This window comes from Oxyura jamaicensis, chromosome 27 (assembly GCF_011077185.1).
Source record: "Oxyura jamaicensis isolate SHBP4307 breed ruddy duck chromosome 27, BPBGC_Ojam_1.0, whole genome shotgun sequence".
Classification (NCBI taxonomy): Eukaryota; Metazoa; Chordata; class Aves; order Anseriformes; family Anatidae; genus Oxyura; species Oxyura jamaicensis.
In genome coordinates this window covers 2,848,025-2,866,053 of record NC_048919.1, presented here as the reverse complement: position 1 = coordinate 2,866,053, position 18,029 = coordinate 2,848,025, and the positions used below count along the sequence as shown (strand labels likewise).

At 47.9% G+C, this 18,029-nt stretch overlaps 2 protein-coding genes across 6 annotated transcripts; one reads left to right on the top strand and one right to left on the bottom strand.

Annotated features, from left to right (window-relative positions):
- The first annotated feature begins 169 nt into the window (after positions 1–169).
- On the top strand, positions 170–11,271 carry STRADA (STE20 related adaptor alpha). 5 transcript variants are annotated; one of them, XM_035347775.1, is made up of 13 exons: positions 170–255; positions 338–389; positions 1,686–1,743; positions 2,320–2,348; positions 5,835–5,937; positions 6,461–6,582; positions 6,718–6,826; positions 6,953–7,076; positions 7,753–7,924; positions 8,235–8,339; positions 8,585–8,826; positions 9,347–9,389; positions 9,812–11,271. In XM_035347775.1, exons 2-13 carry the CDS (start codon positions 378–380, stop codon positions 9,962–9,964), a joined length of 1,272 nt encoding a protein of 423 aa, XP_035203666.1. In that variant the 5' UTR covers positions 170–255; positions 338–377; the 3' UTR covers positions 9,965–11,271. The 5 variants fall into 5 exon arrangements, with proteins under 5 accessions (XP_035203666.1, XP_035203663.1, XP_035203667.1 ...); XM_035347772.1 differs by having other exon boundaries at positions 187–255; positions 338–413; XM_035347776.1 differs by lacking the exon at positions 2,320–2,348 and having other exon boundaries at positions 219–255.
- An 883-nt stretch (positions 11,272–12,154) lies between these two features.
- LOC118178909 (E3 ubiquitin-protein ligase RNF113A-like) lies at positions 12,155–17,903 on the bottom strand. The gene is made up of 10 exons (XM_035347784.1): positions 17,742–17,903; positions 17,500–17,576; positions 17,289–17,393; positions 15,730–15,837; positions 15,339–15,448; positions 15,030–15,136; positions 14,561–14,650; positions 13,630–13,723; positions 12,813–12,919; positions 12,155–12,321 (listed from the first exon to the last, which is right to left on the bottom strand). The coding sequence occupies exons 1-10, from the start codon at positions 17,839–17,841 to the stop codon at positions 12,239–12,241; spliced, it is 981 nt and encodes a 326-aa protein (XP_035203675.1). The 5' UTR covers positions 17,842–17,903; the 3' UTR covers positions 12,155–12,238.
- Positions 17,904–18,029: the final 126 nt, after the last annotated feature.

Sequence of the window (18,029 nt, the reverse complement as noted above, 5' to 3'; positions counted from 1 at the left end):
TTAGGATATAAAAGCGTGTTTTTTGTGTGAGGAAGGCAGATGCGGTAGCCAGAGGAGGGTCTTTTTTGGGGGGGGATATGCCGGGGCTGGAGGACCGCCACCCTGAGGGGAGCCAACATGGCGGCCGCCTTCCCCCCCCTCAGGTGCGCGGGTACCGCCATTAGGCGCGGCGGTAGCGGCGCGCTGACGTCACGCGCAGCGACGTGCTGGCGTCACACGCAGCGTCTGCCGGTGCGCGGTGGCCGCGGCGCTGAGGTGAGGCCGGGCCGGGGCTGAGGGGACGGGGGGGGGCCGGGAGGGGACCGGGGCCGGGGCTGAGCCGCTCTCGTCCCCCCAGGTTGCCTTCAGCAGCGTGTGGCGACACACCCGCGGCCTCCATGTCTTTCCTTGTAAGTAAACCCGAGCGCCTGAGGGTGAGTGTTACCCCCCGTCGGGAGCGCCACGGCTCGCCCGGCTCCTTCGGGAACTGCGCTTGGACGCTGCCTGCTTGCACACCTGCTGCTTGAGCGCTTGCTCCTTGCACACTTGCTCCCTCCACACTTGCTGCTTGTACCTTTGCTCCTTGCACACTCGCTCCCTTGCTCCTTGCACGCTTGCTGCTTGCACACTTGCTCCTTGCACGCTCGCTCCCCGCACGCGTGCACCCCCTCCGTGTGCAGCACCCGGCGTTTACAACAAACGTTGTATTTAAGGGAAAGCCGCTGCTCTCCGACCTTTCCTCACGAAGCGACTGCCCTCGTCGCACCGTGTACAGCTCTGCTTTTTCTGACCGTAGCTGTTTGGGAAGTTAAGCATCAGGCTTCCTTAATTCTGCGTTTTTGAGTGTCGAAGTGATTGGTTTTACACGAGAGAAGCGCTTCTAATGGCTTAAACCGACTGGGTTATGCCGCACTGTGTGTTTTGAGTCGCTGTCACCCCAGACTGGCGCTTTCCAGGACTGGCCTCACTCACACCAAGCGACGTAACCTTTTCTCCCTGCTTTTACTGAGCTGACAGGCTATAATGTGCTGCTGTTCCTGACTGTTTAATTTAATGCCGACTTAATCAACGCTCTGCAAGCCTGAAACTGCATATTCTATTGCCTATTACATATGCAGGCCTATTTTTTTCACATCACAAAGCCAAATAGAGTGGTAGAAGCATTTCTTTGTACAAGCTAATGCTTGCTATGAATTTTAAGCATGAATTCTGGAGGAGAACTACAGCTTTACAACACTTGGGTTTTAATTTTACTTCTATTTAATGGATATACTGCCAAAATAGTTCTCAGAGTTCTAAGACATTGTCTTGTTATAAAAAGCTGTTTTTTTTTTACACCTGTTACACCCAAAGAAACTTTTATTTGCCTATATAAGGGTGCATAACGTGCTAACTACTTTAATGTGAGTGTATGAAGCCTCTTGTCTGAATAATCTAAAATGAACTTGATTGCGAGTGCATGCTATCCAGGAGAGGCCACAGCACCTACGTGCTTGCTGGTGCATGCCAGCATAGTGGCACAGGAAGGTAACGTTCTTGTCCAGAGTAAGGATGTAGCTCACATGTTGCAGCTTTTAGATCACAGTAAATCTGTAGAAGCGTTAGGATTGTGTTTTAGTTTTCGTTCTGGGGGGTGAGGAGGGAAGAGGGAGCAGATTGTCTCTAAAGGAAATAACTAATTTAATTTTCTTTATTTTTTCTTCTAGCGGTGGGTGTCGGAGAAGTTCATTGTTGAGGGCTTAAGAGAGTTTGAACTGTTTGGAGGTAAGTTTTCCTCTCGTTAGATGACATTGGGAAGGTTAATTATAATTCATGAGTGAAAATGAGTTTTGAAACTCTGACGATAACTCCCCAGCGTGCCTGTAGGAGAGCTGGTTGGTTTCTGGCCTGCTTTGTGTGGAACAAGCAAAATCATCCACCACGATGCAGAAATCTTGATCAGTGACTTAGAAAGCAATCAGAACATAGGAAATCAGGATCTCGTCTAGTTTTTGAGCTTCTAGAGGGAGTGGAAAAACTTTCACTACTTTAAATAAATAACCTTTAGACAGTTTCTTGTGTATTTAGGCTAAGTACGTACGTCATTTGTCAATGTCAGTTTATGTTGAATATCTGAACAGTAGCACTGTTTGAATCTTTAATTCCCATTCTTGTACTGCGTTTGATTATTTTTAATGTAATTATCTGTAAATTAAACCTTTGTCTATGATATATTTGTATATATGTGCTATCAGTGAGTATCATGCAGGGTTATTTACTTTTCATCAGTAAGTTCCAGCTATATTTTTAATGGGTGTCTGTTGAACACAATTTGGTGAACAATTAATTTCTTTACTCCAGAGCAGCCTCCGGGTGACTCTCGGAGAAAAGTAAGTGGCTTTTGCAGGCTGTGGTGCTGTGGTTCATTGCATGGAGATTATCCTTGTGAAAGTTTGATTTTTCTTTTTACCTTAGTTATATATTTCATCTCTATATTTAGCTCTACGAGTGTGGAGACAGGTTTCACCCTGGAGTGGAGGTTTTGGTGTGTGGTTTTAAAACTGTACGTGACTAGTCAAAACTTTAAGCCGAATCTCTCAGATTCAAGGGTCTCTCTTTTGAGGTGATTTAGATCAATTTCTTCAGAGATGTTGATCTCTTTGAACTCCTTTAGAATCGAGGGAAGAGGTTAGCCTATCAGACTTCTGAAAACAGCCCCCAAATTTTTATTTTGGTCGTTCTAAGCCAGCGTTCCCCTCTGAACACGCTGATTCTGGCTTCCTTACTTTTCCCTTCAGAGCAGTCGCATCAGAGGCTCCAACATCAGAAGCAAACATCGTGTAATTGGCAGTGACTTTATGTCCTGTTGGCTGCTTTTCTTCAGAGCCAATTCTGAGAGCTTTGCCTCTTAAAATCTAACGTCACGAACGAGGAGTGTCTGTTCAAAAACACGCAGCCAAAATGGGGCAGTTGACAACTTCCCCTCTGCTTTTTGTTCTGCAGGCCCTGACTACTCTCTGTGTGGTGCATTATGACCAACGCCCACAGAATAACACAATCTGTAGCAGAATATATTGGTCTCAATGGTTTCCTACCTGCCCACACCATACCGAAACATCTCTGTGTGCAGGTGTTGCTGTAGTTTAAGCTAATTACAAACAGGAATTAAGTGTGATTTGTTTATAACTGTGTCAGTTTAAGCTGTTATAATTGATTTTGTGTCAGTGTCTGTAATTTGCTGGCACAAACAAAGCTGAAAACATGAGATATATACGGAATGTTTTGTATAAAGTGAAGTGAATTCACACCTTATTTAATCGCTGAGCTTCCAGCATATGCTGTGCTGGAAGCAAATGGAGATTGGCATCTGTATCGTTTTTGTTAAAATACTCCCTGGGGTTTTGGACATCACAGTGATATTGGTGACTTTATTTTTATTTTTACATCTAAATAAATCTTACTTTTTCTATCATGGCTATGCAAAAACGGCAAATAATTGGGGGACGGGGCAGGAGGAAAATTTCTCTTGCTCATGCTAAAGGGAGTGAAGGAGCGAGGAGGTGGTGAGGAAGGCAGCAGAACAAAAACATTCCCTCCTCCTAATTCAGATGGATGTGATTTGGCAGAGGCAGATTCTTGCTAGCATCATATAACTGATTTTCTTATGGCATTTGTAACAGCCGTTATCTTCCAAAGATTAATTTCCTTAAACCTATTTCCAATTAAAATCTGATCAACAAGCCTGAAGGCTAGCTCCTAATGAATGCCAGGCCATAAAGCCAGTCGTACGTGACTTCATTTTGCAGCTGCTTTTGCTTTTGACCATACACCAAAAGTTGTCCCGTGTGAAACCACAGAGGAGCTTTTTTTGCAGTATTTCATGAGTGACATTTCAGTTTAACTTTTTTTTTTTTTTTTTTTGTAATTCTCGTATGATGTTGATAAATTTCTGGTAGAGCTCCTTGTGCATTAACCTAGTTATTGGTCACTGCTAACATGAAGACAGGTGAGTGAAGACCTCTGACGTTCTGGAACACTTCTAAATAGGGATTTTACAGCCTTTTTCCATTCCTGCTGAAACAGCCTGCACCATTCATAAGATTAAATTTATTTAATTTTTCGCATCTGTTTTGTTGGCTTACGCTGTATTTGGAGTGGGGTTTATTAAAGCAAACCACTTACGTACTGCTCCATGTTTCACCAGCTGTCACTGCTGCACACCGCTGCTTATCAGAGCCTTCCGCTTTCCTTTCCTTGGTGGTGCCTTTCTGCTTCAGAGGTTTCCATCTGCCTGTGTGTCTCTGTGTGAAATTGGTGGCAGAAGTAATGAGTGATGCAACCCAAGTCAGAATTGACAAGGATCTTTAACAGAAGTTTGAAATAGTGGAAATTTGCTGCCTGTTTAGCCAAGCCACAGCACGGCGTAGTGGAAATAAAGGTTTTGGAACTGTTGAGATCTGAGGAGTTAGTTACTCTGAAACAGACACCAGCTAAGTTGCTGTTGTTGAGTTGTGCAAGCTGGAATTGTGTCCTAGCACTTTTCACAAAGCAAAGTTTCACCTTTTCCCATAACTGAAAAATAAACCCATTTTTAAGGTAGGCAGGGAGAGGTAAAATGTATGCTGGTCAGAGGCAGACAAAAAGCTGAACTTAGGAAGCCTGAACAGCAACTTACTCCCAAGGTATACTTAGAGCTGAAAGTTTCTCAGGGGCTGAACCCTCAAACAGAACCAAAGGTAATTAATTTATGGTAAATTCATGTCTGCTCTTGTACTACATTTACCCCTGACTGAGCGTAGAACAGTGCCTTGTTTTTCAGCGGTCACTGTGTCATTTCCATCTTTCAGCAACAGAAGAGTATTCACTGTCACTGCAGGAAAAGGGACGAGCCTCATGAATCATGAGGAAAGGTCTGATAAAGGGCACTTGCAGTTGATGAGGAATGAGTTGGCAAAAATCAGCTGGGGTTCCAAATGTCAGGAGGAGTTAATGTGCTAGAAATTGGACATAACTAAGTCTGGACTTAGACACCAAATAAATTTGGATCCCCATTAGGATGCGCTCCTTGTGACTTTGGAAACTTAAGCGAGTTGCAAGGTATAAAGGAACTTGCAAGAAGTTCCTGCTTGGAAAGATTTATGTGACAGTAAATAAAGCAGATAGCTTTGTGTCAGATGTGCCAGGGTCGTGTAGTTGGTAGGCTTAGGAGCGCTGCTTCCCTGCGTGGTGTGAGTTTTTTTTTTCCTATTCTTTTTCTTTTTTCCCTGTAAGCACAAATGCATTGCAGCTAAATTTTGGCTTTCATTTGGAGCTTTTCTTTTCACGTTGTGTCTGACCTTCATACCTTTGCTAAGGTGGGTTCATCACTTCGACATTCAGCTGAGCAGCTTCAGCTGCGCTGCTCTTCTCACAGATGAGTAGCTGAAAACCAAGGGCCCCAGCTTCATCAGGCAGGAACGCGGCCTGCCACGGTGCAGGGAGGTGCTATGAACGAGCTTTCCTTTGGCCTTTGCTCAGGCAAGAGGGTGACACAGAAGTCTGTAAACAATAGGAGAAAGATAGTTACTGTAAAGCAGTGCTCAAGTTGTCCTGGGAAGTAGTAATTGGCTTTATCCAAATATTTCCAAATAAATTTTAGCTTAACCTAAGGGAGAATATCGCCTTTTACGGTTATATGCTTAAAACACAGATGTCTGGATCTTCTGAAATGAGGCATCTCCTGGATTTTGATTGATACTTAACTATTGATTGTTTTAACAGCAGTTAAATTGTCTCTTCTATAGTTTTTTCATATTCAGTGTGTATGGTAATGAACAGATGATTTTTCTACCACATGATCTTTATTTTTTTTTGACCTGACTTTATTTTTTCCCTAGACAAATGAGGCGAGCTCCGAGTCGATAGCTTCTTCCCCTAAAAGGGACACCATGAGCAACTTCCTACCAGACAGCAGCTGCTACGAGTTGCTCACTATCATAGGTAAGATTACTCGTGGGCTGGAGGATCGGAAGTCTGCTCTGCAAGAAGAATAATTTCTGCAGACTTGTTGGCTTTTTCTTGATTAATTACTTATTTTTGACATTAGATGCCCTTCTTCTGTGATTTAAAAATCACTTTAATAAAAACTGAGATGCTCATCCTAAAGTCTTGCAACTCGAAGAGGCATGTGGTGCGTTAACAATACTGAGAATAACGTACAAAGTCAGCAGAAGGGCCCTGAAACCCTGTCCTTGGAGGGGCTGTGGCCAAATCATTTTACTTCTGGCTCAGTTTTGAACTTGAAAGACTGGATAATGCTAACTTGCTGGCTAGGATAATTTCTCTCAATGGGATACGTGCTAGGGAAAATGATATCTGATGGAACAATTACTTTCTTTCACAAGGCCATGAATAGTTTGAGTAAATGAGTATAAATATTATTTAAGGGTCAAGGACTGGAGGAGTTCTTTAGAAGTGTGTGCTTCCTGAAATACTGCTGAAGCTCTGTTGCCTTTTCTTTCAGGCAGAGGCTTTGAAGACTTGATGGTTGTGAACCTGGCCAGGTATAAACCCTCAGGGGAGTATGTCACTGTCAGAAGAGTTAACTTGGAAGCCTGCACCAATGAAATGGTCACGTTCTTGCAGGTAACATGAATCCACTAATATAATGGTGCAAGTTTAGAAGAGAATAGATGGCAAGAACAGTGCTTATCAATCCTGTATTCATATTTCTGCATTTACTCAATTGAATCAAAATATCTTTTTTTTTTTTTTTTTTAGGGGGAACTTCATGTTTCCAAGCTCTTCAACCACCCTAACATTGTGCCATACAAAGCAACTTTCATAGCTGACAATGAGCTGTGGGTGGTAACATCTTTCATGGCCTATGGTAGGTGGCGGGGGAATACCTTGACTGGCCATCATATTCTGTTAAATCAGGTTTAAGAGGTGCTGCATCTTTGTTGGAGCATCCTTGTTTTTCTGACCACTGAAGAGGTGTTTTGTTTCATTTTAGGTTCTGCGAAAGATTTAATCTGTACCCATTTTATGGATGGGATGAGTGAATTGGCTATTGCATATATCCTTCAAGGAGTACTGAAAGCACTTGACTACATCCACCATATGGGCTATGTACATAGGTAAAATAATAATCATTTTAAAAAAATGTCACTATGCAATAAACTTACCTCTGTACCCTGAAGAGCAGCGTCTGAAGTCATGAGAAACCACATTGGCAGGCAGACCTAAGGCTCTGTTCAGGTGCTGTGTAGAGTCTCTGAATTGAGACTGACAGCCAGGGGAAATTTGTCCTGTTGCTGCAGAAGGTCCTGAGTCCATAACCTCCAGTCCCACATTTCTCCTTGCCACAGAACCTTTCTTTGGGAAAATGCAAAGTGAGTGAATCGAGTCCTGTTAGTGCTTGTATACGTAGTTTTGCAGAACATTCAGGATGGCCATCAGGACTCTCAGCCTCCTGGCATGCTGTTATCCTTTCTACAGGTGCTTGCTAAGGTTGATTTTCTCTTCAGTGCTGCAATGTCTTTTAATCTCTTCCTAAATTACTGTGTCCATACTTTAGCATGTTTTTCCTTTCCTCTGATATACCCTGTTGTGAAAGTAAATTTTAAACACAGAACGTCCTAGGATATTAGGGGTCACTACATTTATTGTATGTACTGTAAAAGTTGTTCAGCTCAAGTGTTCCTGCCTTAAATCCCCTGCAGTGCGTCTCCGCACTAGCAGTGTCTGGGGATGCTGTAAGGAACATAAATCCTCCAAGGGCAGAAAACCTGACTTCTTTTTTTGTCGTTGAAGGAGTGTGAAAGCCAGCCATATCCTGATTTCTGTAGATGGGAAGGTGTACCTCTCCGGCCTGCGAAGTAATCTGAGTATGATTAACCATGGGCAGCGACTCAAAGTTGTTCATGACTTCCCCAAATACAGCATCAAAGTCCTACCTTGGCTCAGTCCTGAAGTCTTGCAGCAGGTGTGTTTTAAAAACAAAACAAAACAAAAAACACTGCTTGTGCTCGGTGATACATAGCATCTCTGCATAATTTTCTGAGGTTTTAGGGCCTGTTCTAGGAAAAGAAAAACAGCCACGGTGTTGCTTTTTCTCATGATGAGCATCTTAATACTTTTTAGCTTAAAACTACCACCACCACCACCAAACCATCCTGTATATGGGTTGTGCCATTTCTGCTCTAATCATTTGGGATTGTTCTTCTGCATGGCGGGTCATGAGCATTGCCTGTCCACATTGCAAGTCCACAATTTTTATTTTCCTTTTCTTTTAGAATCTCCAGGGTTACGATGCAAAGTCTGACATTTACAGCATAGGGATAACAGCCTGTGAGCTGGCAAATGGGCACGTACCATTTAAAGACATGCCTTCCACTCAGGTAAGGTTTAAAGGTTCTTCCTTTCTCTCTTTCATCTGAGCACGTGGAAGTGCCTTGCAGCGCTGGGTTGCAAAGACAGGAGGGTGCTGTGCCTCCCTGAATTCCCTTCTCATTGCTGCTGCTTTTTCTGCTGTGCTGCTGTATTAAACCTTTGGTGTCCAAACACTGAGGACATTAGAAATCTGCTGAGAAATTTTAACTGTCGTGTTTGCATGCATGGGATGTTGATGTCCCTTCACTTCCAGATGCTCTTGGAAAAGCTGAATGGAACTGTTCCCTGCCTGCTAGACACCACCACTATTCCTGCTGACGAGCTGACTATGAAAACCTCGCGTTCAAGCGCTAATTATGGGCTGGGCGAGAGCATGGCCATTAGCAACGTGAGAGCAGCCAACGGCGAGTCAGCCTTGCACCCTTACCTGCGGACCTTCTCCGCCTGCTTCCACAACTTTGTAGGGCAGTGCCTGCAGCGGAACCCGGACTTCAGGTAAAGCCAAGCCAAAGCTGCTCCTCACAGCCATGCCACAAGCGCCGTTCTAGGGGCTGACTGAACCAGGAGAGCCAGCAAAGGTTGTTTGAAGTTTTTTTCCAAAATTAGAGCTGTGTGAGGATGTGCTCTACATTGAGAAGAGTATGCAAAGAACATTAAAAAAAAAAAAGGCGGTATTAAAAGCAGGTTAAAATCTTTTTTTAAGAGAGCCTGAAGAATTTCAGAGTTCATAGCTCTGCCTTGCAACCTTCTTTGGGGAGCAGAGAGGTCCTGCCCTGTCTTTCTGGTGCTCATCAAACCACTCCACGAGGTGTGAAGAGCAGGAATAGCTTTCTGCTGCGTTCATGGGTTCAGTCTTCACAGGCAGTTTGAGTGCCAGAGCTGCTGTGAGGGAGGGGATGGGACAAGGTTGTGCCAGTGAACTGCCCACAGAACTGCACTTGAGCATCTTGAAAGGACAAAGTGTCACTGACTAATTTTTCTTGTGTGCTTGCTTTATTCTGTCTCCCTTCTACAGGCCCAGTGCAGGCGCTCTCCTTAATCATCCGTTTTTCAAACAGGTAAGGAACTCGTTTAATATGCAGAGAACAGTGGCTTTTTTGCAGTCATTAGCTTTCTGTGTCACAAGCTGTGGGTGGGAATGTTGAGTTGCTTAATCCTTTCAGATCACAGAAAAATTAAGTTAGTTTGGTGCAGCTTGGTGATCGTCAGCTTTTCCAGGAAGGTGAATGAGGTGTTTGTTCTCTGGGAGTGAGGTAGCTCTCGAAGCAGCTGCCTGTTCTGTGGTGCTGCAACTTCTCTTCCTTGCTGAGGCACACCTGTGCTGCTGCAAGGACTGTATGTGAAGTGCTTTCCTGTTACGAGATGCAGAGCAGAAATCCTTCGCACCTCTCGATGCAGGCAGGAGGATAGCATTGTCTTACTTGCTGCCTGCCTGTGTGGGAAAGTATTTCAGCAGCTGAGTTCTCTCCTTTTTGTGCAGATCAAGCGCCGTGCTTCTGAAGCACTCCCTGAACTTCTGCGCCCCGTCACCCCAATCACCAATTTTGAAGGAACGCGGCCCCAGGATCCCAGTGGCATTTTTGGGCTGGTGTCAAACCTGGAGCAGCTAGACGTGGATGACTGGGAGTTCTAGAACAAACAGGGACTAAACGTGGTTCTGGAGGAGCTTCCTGGACATTGTAATTTATTGGTCCTGTTCATAAAAGGTGATGAATGTTACATGTAGAAGAGTTTACAGGTCCTTGGGAAGGAACTTCAGCTGCCTGTTTACTTGGAAAGTAGCCTGGAAACAAATGGACAGACCTGAGCTGGAAAAGGCTCAAGCCCAAGGAACTGTGGAATATCCCAGTTGGCACAGTGCCCCAAGTCCCAGTCCTTGCAGCTGAGATCACTAGAGTGGGTTGAGCGAATCTGTTTAGTGATGGTCTCTATTTCTGTTTCTAAAAATCACTGGCTTCCTTGTATCCTGGTCAGAGGCTGCATGTCCCCCTCCTCTTTTGTTCTTTATTTTTAAGGGTGCCTTAGAGTTAAGAAGGGGAAGGAGGCAGCTCTTAGCTTTGGGCGTTTTTTTAGAGCTGGTCAGATTAGTTATAGCGTTGTCACCAGGTAAATCTTGAGACTGGGGGGAAAAAAGGAGTGTGCTCTTAGTCACTGCTTTGGGGTGGAATACTGAAGTAGAGGATGACCTGATTCTGTTTTTGGCACATTCACTGCATTGAATGTTCCTCTGCAGCACTGAGTTCTCCAGTTTGGGAGAGGCCTTGAAGAGACTCCTCACTTGATGCCGAGTACTCTGAACTCCAGGTCAGACAGGGCAGGGCACTCCAGCCTCTTCTCCCAAGGCTGCCTGGGTCAACAAATGCAGTGTGTAATTCTGTGCAGTGTACCAGCGTTTTTACTCCCCACAGCATATCTAGTTCAGCCTTCTGTTAGCTGGGCTGGTTTCACAGCATGAAACATTCACACCAGTTTGTTCTCACTGACTTAACTTGGCATAGAGGGAAAGTAAGTTGATTTTCATGCAAAATCTTCTTATTCACAACTCCTCTTTGAACATCATGTGCAGAATTATCTTAAGCCTTCTCTTACCATTGCTGTTCCACCTTCCCTGACTGAATGCCAGGTTAAAAAAAGTCCTCTGCTTGCTTTTCACATGGCTTCCCTCGATTCACAGCCGTGGCAGCTCTCCCCCGTTCCATGGTATTTGTTTTTGGAGGTGTGTTTAAGGCTTTTAGTTTGACCTTTCCAAGGACCGTGAGTGCTGGGGGTCTTTCTACTCTCTAATGAAGCACTGAGAATCCAGTCCTGCAGGTGTGGTTGATGGGAGTAGTGGTGCTGGCAACAGGTCCGTCTTGTGTTTATAAACTGTACTTGAACCCAGATAAAGTTTGTTACTCTAGTTTTTTGCCAAAACAAATAAAATATTTCTGAAGTTTTTAAGCCTGCTGTTTCTGCAAGGTGATGGAGTAGATCACAGCAGTGATGACAAGCTCGCTATGCAAGCTTAAGGTCTTCCCAGCTCCTTAAGAGGCTGAATCTTGTACCTCAGCTCATGAAGTCTGCATCTTGCCAAAATCTATATCCCTCTCGCCCAAGCTTGCACAGGGATGGGGTTAGTGGTACTTGCAGCAAGAAAAAACTCAAAGCAAATTGCCACGTGCAGCATAAAACCTTTGGGGTGCTGTTAGTGACGTGCTTCCTCACAGAGGGATGGTTCCACAGAACAACTCTTCTCTTGCCCACTGAAGTCCTAAAGCCTGCTTGCCTTACCTCTTGACTTCTCCTGGGAACCAGGAGGCAAGCAGGAATGACAGGAGGAATACGCTCCTGTGAGCTGTAGTAAACCACACATACCTGCAGCAGTCTGGCTTACTTTCTAATGCGTTAGCATTTCTAGGGTAATGGATGGACTCAACACAAGCTAATACTTCTCCTTCCTCTCCCTGCTTTCAGCTTACTACGCGATTTAAGGTTACAGACTTAAAGTTTAGGGTAGCGTTTGCTCCCTGTAACCTAGGGATGGTTTTATGCTTCCACAGCCACAAGCAGGATCAGTGCAAAGTTAGGTGTGAAACAGCAGTACCTTGTCAAAAAAGTTATGAAATAACTGACCAGTCTTTAACCCTTCCCCAGGCCCGCTGCTGCACTCATCCAGGCCATCATGCAGTCCTGCTAGCAGCATGGTGGCAGCAGGCAGTGGTACTCAGCCACAGCTCTGAGCTTACCTCTTCTTGTGCCTTCACAGAGCAGTGAACAAAGCCGCTGGCACCAGTCACGACAGCATTTTAGTAACAGCTGGCTAGATAAACGCACTGACTACAGCTGCTGGTCCCAAGGCAACTGCTGTGATCAGTATTTTTTTCCCCCCACAAAAACTTTATTCAGCTATATACAAAACAGCGCTTCGCTACTGTGGCTCCTCTCCATGGTCTGAATGCTCTGATTCCTCCTCCTCCTCCGCCTTGTGTTTTTCCAATTTTGCCATGAGCTCTGAAAAACAGAAGAGGCTGGATGAGACTCCGAGTATGGGAGATGTCCACTAGCAAAGCTGGGTGCACCCAGGACCCGTAAACATCCCTCTCCCCAGGAACCAGGGGAGCTACCAAAAGTCACACAGGGGCTGAGCTAGGAGCTACCAGCCTTCGCTGAGCCCAGGGCAGTTGATGCTGCAGTCAGGGCATTCCTGACCTGCCACCGAGCCTCAGATGAGCCCCTGTTCCCCATCACCCTCCCCTGCCCTCCCCAGAGTAATCTCCCTGAGTTCCCCATCTGGGCAAGCACAAGATGCTCTTTTCACACCCAGAACCACCCAGGCCCTGACTTGGTGGCTCCAAGCACTAAAGGAAGTTCTGCCTGCAGCCAAACGCTGTGAGCCGCAGCCTGGGGCCATGGCAAACACCACAAACACGCATCGGGAACTGGTGCTGTGCAGACGCTCCAGCTGAAAGCCCTCGCCCACAGGCTGAAGCTCTTTCCCTCACCTTTTGCTGGGTTGAAGACGCCGTTGGTTTGCTTGTCACACACGTAGCAGCGCTGGGATTTCCGATAGTGTTGGAGGGCACAGCTCTCACAGAAGTAATGCCTACACCTGTAAGGGGAGACGGATGCCACTGCCAGTCACCAGGCACAACCGCTGTGTCCAGGAGTTAAAAACAACTGACTACTGAGCCCTGAGGGATGCAGAAGCAAGCTACGTGCAGAGCTCGCTCTGGAACACCGGCCCCATTCCTCCACTGTACTCAGGAAACGTGTTTCAGCACTGCTTTACTGACACAAAAGTGATTGCAGAGAGCCAGCAGCGAGCTCTTCCAGGGTCACCACTTCAAGTGCTGAATTTAGCAGGCTGTGGTGCCTGTGGGGAAGTGTGGAGGTATCAGGCAGCCAGCGCTGTGGGCGAGGGCTGGCAGTGTGCGATGTCCCCTCTGTGCCTTACCCTTGGCCTCTCGCCTCCCCCATGCTTCTGTTTCTCTGCTCACACAGTGCAGTGTCATTCAGCGTTCAGGAGGAAAGAAACAACAAAACCTCAAGGGAAAGATGATGCAATGAGGTAGCATCTACTGGAAATCTAGCAGGTGCTTGAACAGAGGCTTGGGATCCCTACCAAGGAGATGTTTCTGATGTAGTTAAGAGGCTCCCTGGGTACCTGAGGCTTTCCACAGCCGCCAGAAGAGCCACAGCAGACAACAGGCAGGTTCCACCCACCAGCCTGTAGGCAGGGACTGGATTTGCCTCCAGTGAATGACTAGTGGACTCGATCCGCAACAGATGTTTGGCTCCCCTGCCAAAATAACCACTTACTTGGTGACCACAGGGTTCTTGAAGGAACTTCTGCAGATGAAGCATTTGAAAGGCATGTCCTCCTCGTCACTGCTCACCTCGTAGTTTTCTTCGTCTGCACAAGAGAAAGTTAACCAGACTGGAGCAAGAGCAGAGGCAGCCAGACCAGCTGATGCGTGGGACGTGAAATATTAAACACGGAGAGAGCACAGCAGGTGGGATTGAATCTCTGCTGGAAACAATAGGGTTCTGGCATCTGGGTATCACTGATGTCAATAACACGTGTGGGATTGAGATATAATTAGTCTAATGAGCCAGCGTGCCTGTTGCTCATCTCACAAGAGCAAATTTTTATAGCAGCAAGTGGGCGACGCAGAAGGGACATATCCTCCAGCCCCCGACTTTTTAGATTTTTTTTCCCCAAAGCAGATGCTATCAAACTCTTCAGCTCCAACTGAGCAGAGACCACCCCCATCCCCACAACTGCACAGGGGTTCATGAGCAACACTCAGCTGCAGTCTGGGGCCACAGGTACGGATGCTGAGTGAGAAATGATGATGTAGCATGGAAACATTCCAGCTTCGGGGCATCCGTGGGGCAGGAAATCGTTGCACCTCCCAGTTCCAAACAGCTCACTGCTGGAACTCAAACAATAGCGTGCTATACTCTGTACAGACAGAGCAAAAAAAAACACACCAGGGAGAGTTATCTGAAAGCAGCAGATTGGCTCCGCACTGTCAGTGGTTCCTGGCACCACACAGCCCATAGCAGGGAGTTCCACAGCTTTGTGGAACAGAATCCTTTCTGCCCAATATTAATTCAACCCATGGCCTATGCAATTTGAGACAACACAGGCCGAGTCACACTCAAAACAGTATGGGAGAAGGCAGGACCACATGGCTGCTGCCACAATCAGCTTTGGGAGAGGCAGAGCAGAGGGGTGGTGCCGTACCATTGACTCCGTAGCGGCCTTCATCCAGCTCCCGTTCAATCTGCCAGCCGTGTTTGTAGTCTGAGCGGTCGTGGAGGAATTTGCAGCTGTCTGAGGAGCACAAAGAAAGGTGGATTAACACTCCTCATCCTCTGCTGCCTAGCTGCCCACAGGACACCTCGTTCAGTGAAAAATCGACAACGTGCAACGGGATTGTTTCCCCACCCACCCCTGCTCTTCCTCCCAGGGCAGTGCCAGACAGGCAGTATTTCCTCCTCAGGACTGACAGGCCACGAGCACTGTGCTCTGTATGCCACAGCGACAGAGCCAGCACTGACCCACGTGGGAACTGGGATATGGACCAGGACATCCCATCCCTCCCACAGCCTCGAGATGAACATCATATCAAACAGTTTTGCAACAGCACCACATGCTAGCTCAGCTAGTAGGCAAGACACCACACATTCAGCTGCAGGCAAGGCCCACTCACCTCCGAAGCCGCAGAACCCCGTTTCTTTGTAATCCTTACAGATGTCAGGCTGGTAGTCCCATCGCACCGTGGCCCGCAAGTGCTCTGGAGCACGGATGGGTCCTTTTCTGAAAGGGTGGGAGAAGGCTCAGGCCAGCTGCGCCGCTGCAGTGGAGGAGGCCCCTGGGGGCCTGGTCAGAACCAGACACCGGACTCATTAGACACGAACAAGTTGGCAGGATCAGCAAAGTTCAAGCCCCAAACAAGTGCCTTTGGGGACAGCGCCTGAACTCCTCTGTGATCACTCCTCCATGGCTCATCCCAACCTACCTGACCATTCCTGAAGAGGCATTTCCCATGGACGTGTCCTTGGGCTTCACGTACTTCTGATAGTTGTTAATACCACGGTAGATTTTATCATCTTCCTTTCCTCTCAGTTCCTAGGAAAGGGGAAAAAAAAAATAAAAGTTATTAAAGGTCAGAAGAGCTTCATGTCCTGGATTAGCTTTTACATCTGTGACAAGTCTCCCAGCCCAGCTCTGCCTTCCTGAATACCAAGAAGTCAATAAATCCAGAAAGTTCCCCTATTTACAAGGGCAACACTTTTGTCCTCCTTAAGGGAGGAAAAGACTCCAACTCTTCCTGGCATGAAGAAGGGATGAGTAAAACACATGTACTCCTGCAGCGTAGCACCTGCTCTTACAGAGCAAGGCTGACTGACCTCCTGGATCTTCTGGCTGCGCTCAAAGATGGCCTGGGCATCTTTCTCCTTCTCCGTGTCCAGCTCGTACACTGCTGTGGCCCCCATGTCTTCTGGGCCAACGGGTTTCTGAAAAGCAAGAACAATTTGTGACCACAGGGAAGTGAAAACCTGTACAAGACAGAGCTCCCTGGTTACCTGGAGGGTGGGTCACAGAGCTAGTACTGAGCACGGCCTGCTTCATCTTCAGCAGTTTGTATCTTCCCCTACCACTTGCCAGAGAGAATCCCCCAAAGCTGGATCCAGTGCTTGCAGAGGCCAGGATGCTAATTACTGATTGCTCCTGAGTTTTAGCCTGCAAAGTCAGGACATGCTTGTCCTCACTTTACTCCTTCAAGCTCAGCCTTGGCTTAGCTGGAAACTGAACTCAGGTTTCCCATGTCCAACGCTTCTACCATGAGACCCTCCTGGTCTCATGGATGTGAGGTCTCATGTCACATCCAAACTTTTAACCCAGCTGTGGGCAGCTTGCACTCAGATTTAATACAGTGATCTGGTTTAGATTCCTCTTGAATGCACCAGACACCTATTCCAGCTCTCCAGGAACAGCTGCATAGAAACTGAAGAATAATTATAACCAGCCTAAACTGAAAACAAATCCAACTTATACGCCAAAAGCTTCTGGAGCCTGAAGGCTGTCACCTCCTCCTCCTCCTCTCTTCCCATTTTTCTGCAGCAAGTAGGGCTAACAATATGCAGCCCCCCCCTTGCAGCAGCCAAAGCGGTGAATAATTACAACATGAGTTTTTATTAGTCTCTAATGCGACAAGGAGACCCAAGTCTGACCCTGCATATTTGACTGGGGACAGCTGGACATAATTCCCTTTTTTCACAGAAGGGATGGAGGCACAGAGACTAAGGAAAGAAGGCTGAAGAGGAATAAGAAGAATCAATACACCAAACGTTGGTACTTGCTTTTGATACTACTTACATCCTGACCACGCTCTTACTAATGGCCACAATTTCACTGCATAAGGAGGAGAGTTAGAGGAAAAAAAACAACAGTGGGAAGAGCTCCAAACCTTCACAACTGACTTCTCTCCACTCTAGCTGTTAAGAGGACCCTCAGGTGACCCCTGTCAATCCCAAATAAACACTGACCTCTCTCTGTAGCTTTTACCCCATCACATGTCACAAGAATAAAGATGGGAGCACCTTTTAAATTACCTGAATTCCTTGGGGAGGAAGCCATTCTAAAACTGTAAACGTGAACCTAACCATTAGGTAAACCCGACTGAAGGGCTCCATCTCAAAACTTTGTGTGACGTTGGGCAAGTTCGATGCCATCTTGAGGTTTGAACTCCCACCTCTAAGAGAGGAGGACCGACGTTAGATGGCCTCCCAGTAACACAGGGGTTACTGACAGAATAAGCCTAGCACGAAGCGTTTGTGTATGAAGAGGCAAGGAACAGAGAAACGCATCTACAGATAAAAAGCAAGAGTAGCTGACCCCACGTCCACAGAGCCTCCCTGGCCAGCCGAGGCTGCCCTCGCACCCCAGGACCGCGCTCCGTCCTTACCGCCGACCTGGTGGATTTGTACGTGACGCCGATCTCCTTTGAGGGATCCTCATCCTCGCTGCTGCTCGCTGCGTACGCCGGCCTCTCCTTCGCGCACCGCCTGGTCTGGGGGGCAAGGAGGCAGCGGGGTGAGGGCGGGCAGGCCCCTGAGCCCCCTCAGCCCCCTCGGGGCGCTGCGCCCCGCCCGGCTCAGCGCCCCCCTCCCCATTACCTTCTGGATCATGGGGTTGGGGGTCTCCCGCCGCCTCTCCTTGCGCACCACCGTGCTGCCCTCCTCGCCGCTGCTCTCTGGGGGAGGAAACCCGGGGCTGAGCGGGGAGCCCGAGGGCCGAGCCCCCCTCACCCGTCCCAGGACACGGACGCAGAGCGGCCACCGCGCCCCTCCCCCCCTCGGCTCCCCCCGCACCGTAACAGCCCGGCTGCGAGCCCGGTACCCCCTCCCGGTGTCCTCACCCCCTTCCTGGTCGCTGCTGGGCCGCTTGCGCCGCCCCCGGCCCGCCGCCGGGCCCCGCTTCTTGAAGACGAAGCCGCACACCGGGGCCCCGTCCGCCATCTTGCGGCCTCGCGGCGGGCCGGGCCGGGCGGCCCCGCGCCATGGCGCCCCCTGCGGGACGGGAGGGGCGGGGCAGGGGGCGGGGCCTGGAGGGGAGGTCACGCCCCCTTCTGGCCGCTGGGAGGGGGGGGTCGCGTCGCCATGGCAACAGGGAGCGCCGCGGGGCTGGGGCCCCGCTCGCTCCCCCC

Bases quoted from the DNA above. Each gene is read 5' to 3' on its own strand.
- LOC118178909 (XM_035347784.1), bottom strand. From the start codon at position 17,841: ATGGCGGACGGGGCCCCGGTGTGCGGCTTCGTCTTCAAGAAGCGGGGC. The intron at 17,577-17,741 runs GTGAGGACACCG...TTCCTCCCCCAG, and splicing joins CAGCAGCGACCAGGAAGGGG to AGAGCAGCGGCGAGGAGGGC. The intron at 15,449-15,729 runs GTCAGTCAGCCT...CCCCTTTCCTAG, and splicing joins GCAGCCAGAAGATCCAGGAG to GAACTGAGAGGAAAGGAAGA.
- STRADA (XM_035347772.1), top strand. From the start codon at position 378: ATGTCTTTCCTTGTAAGTAAACCCGAGCGCCTGAGG. The intron at 5,938-6,460 runs GTAAGATTACTC...CTTTTCTTTCAG, and splicing joins CGAGTTGCTCACTATCATAG to GCAGAGGCTTTGAAGACTTG. The intron at 6,827-6,952 runs GTAGGTGGCGGG...GTTTCATTTTAG, and splicing joins AACATCTTTCATGGCCTATG to GTTCTGCGAAAGATTTAATC.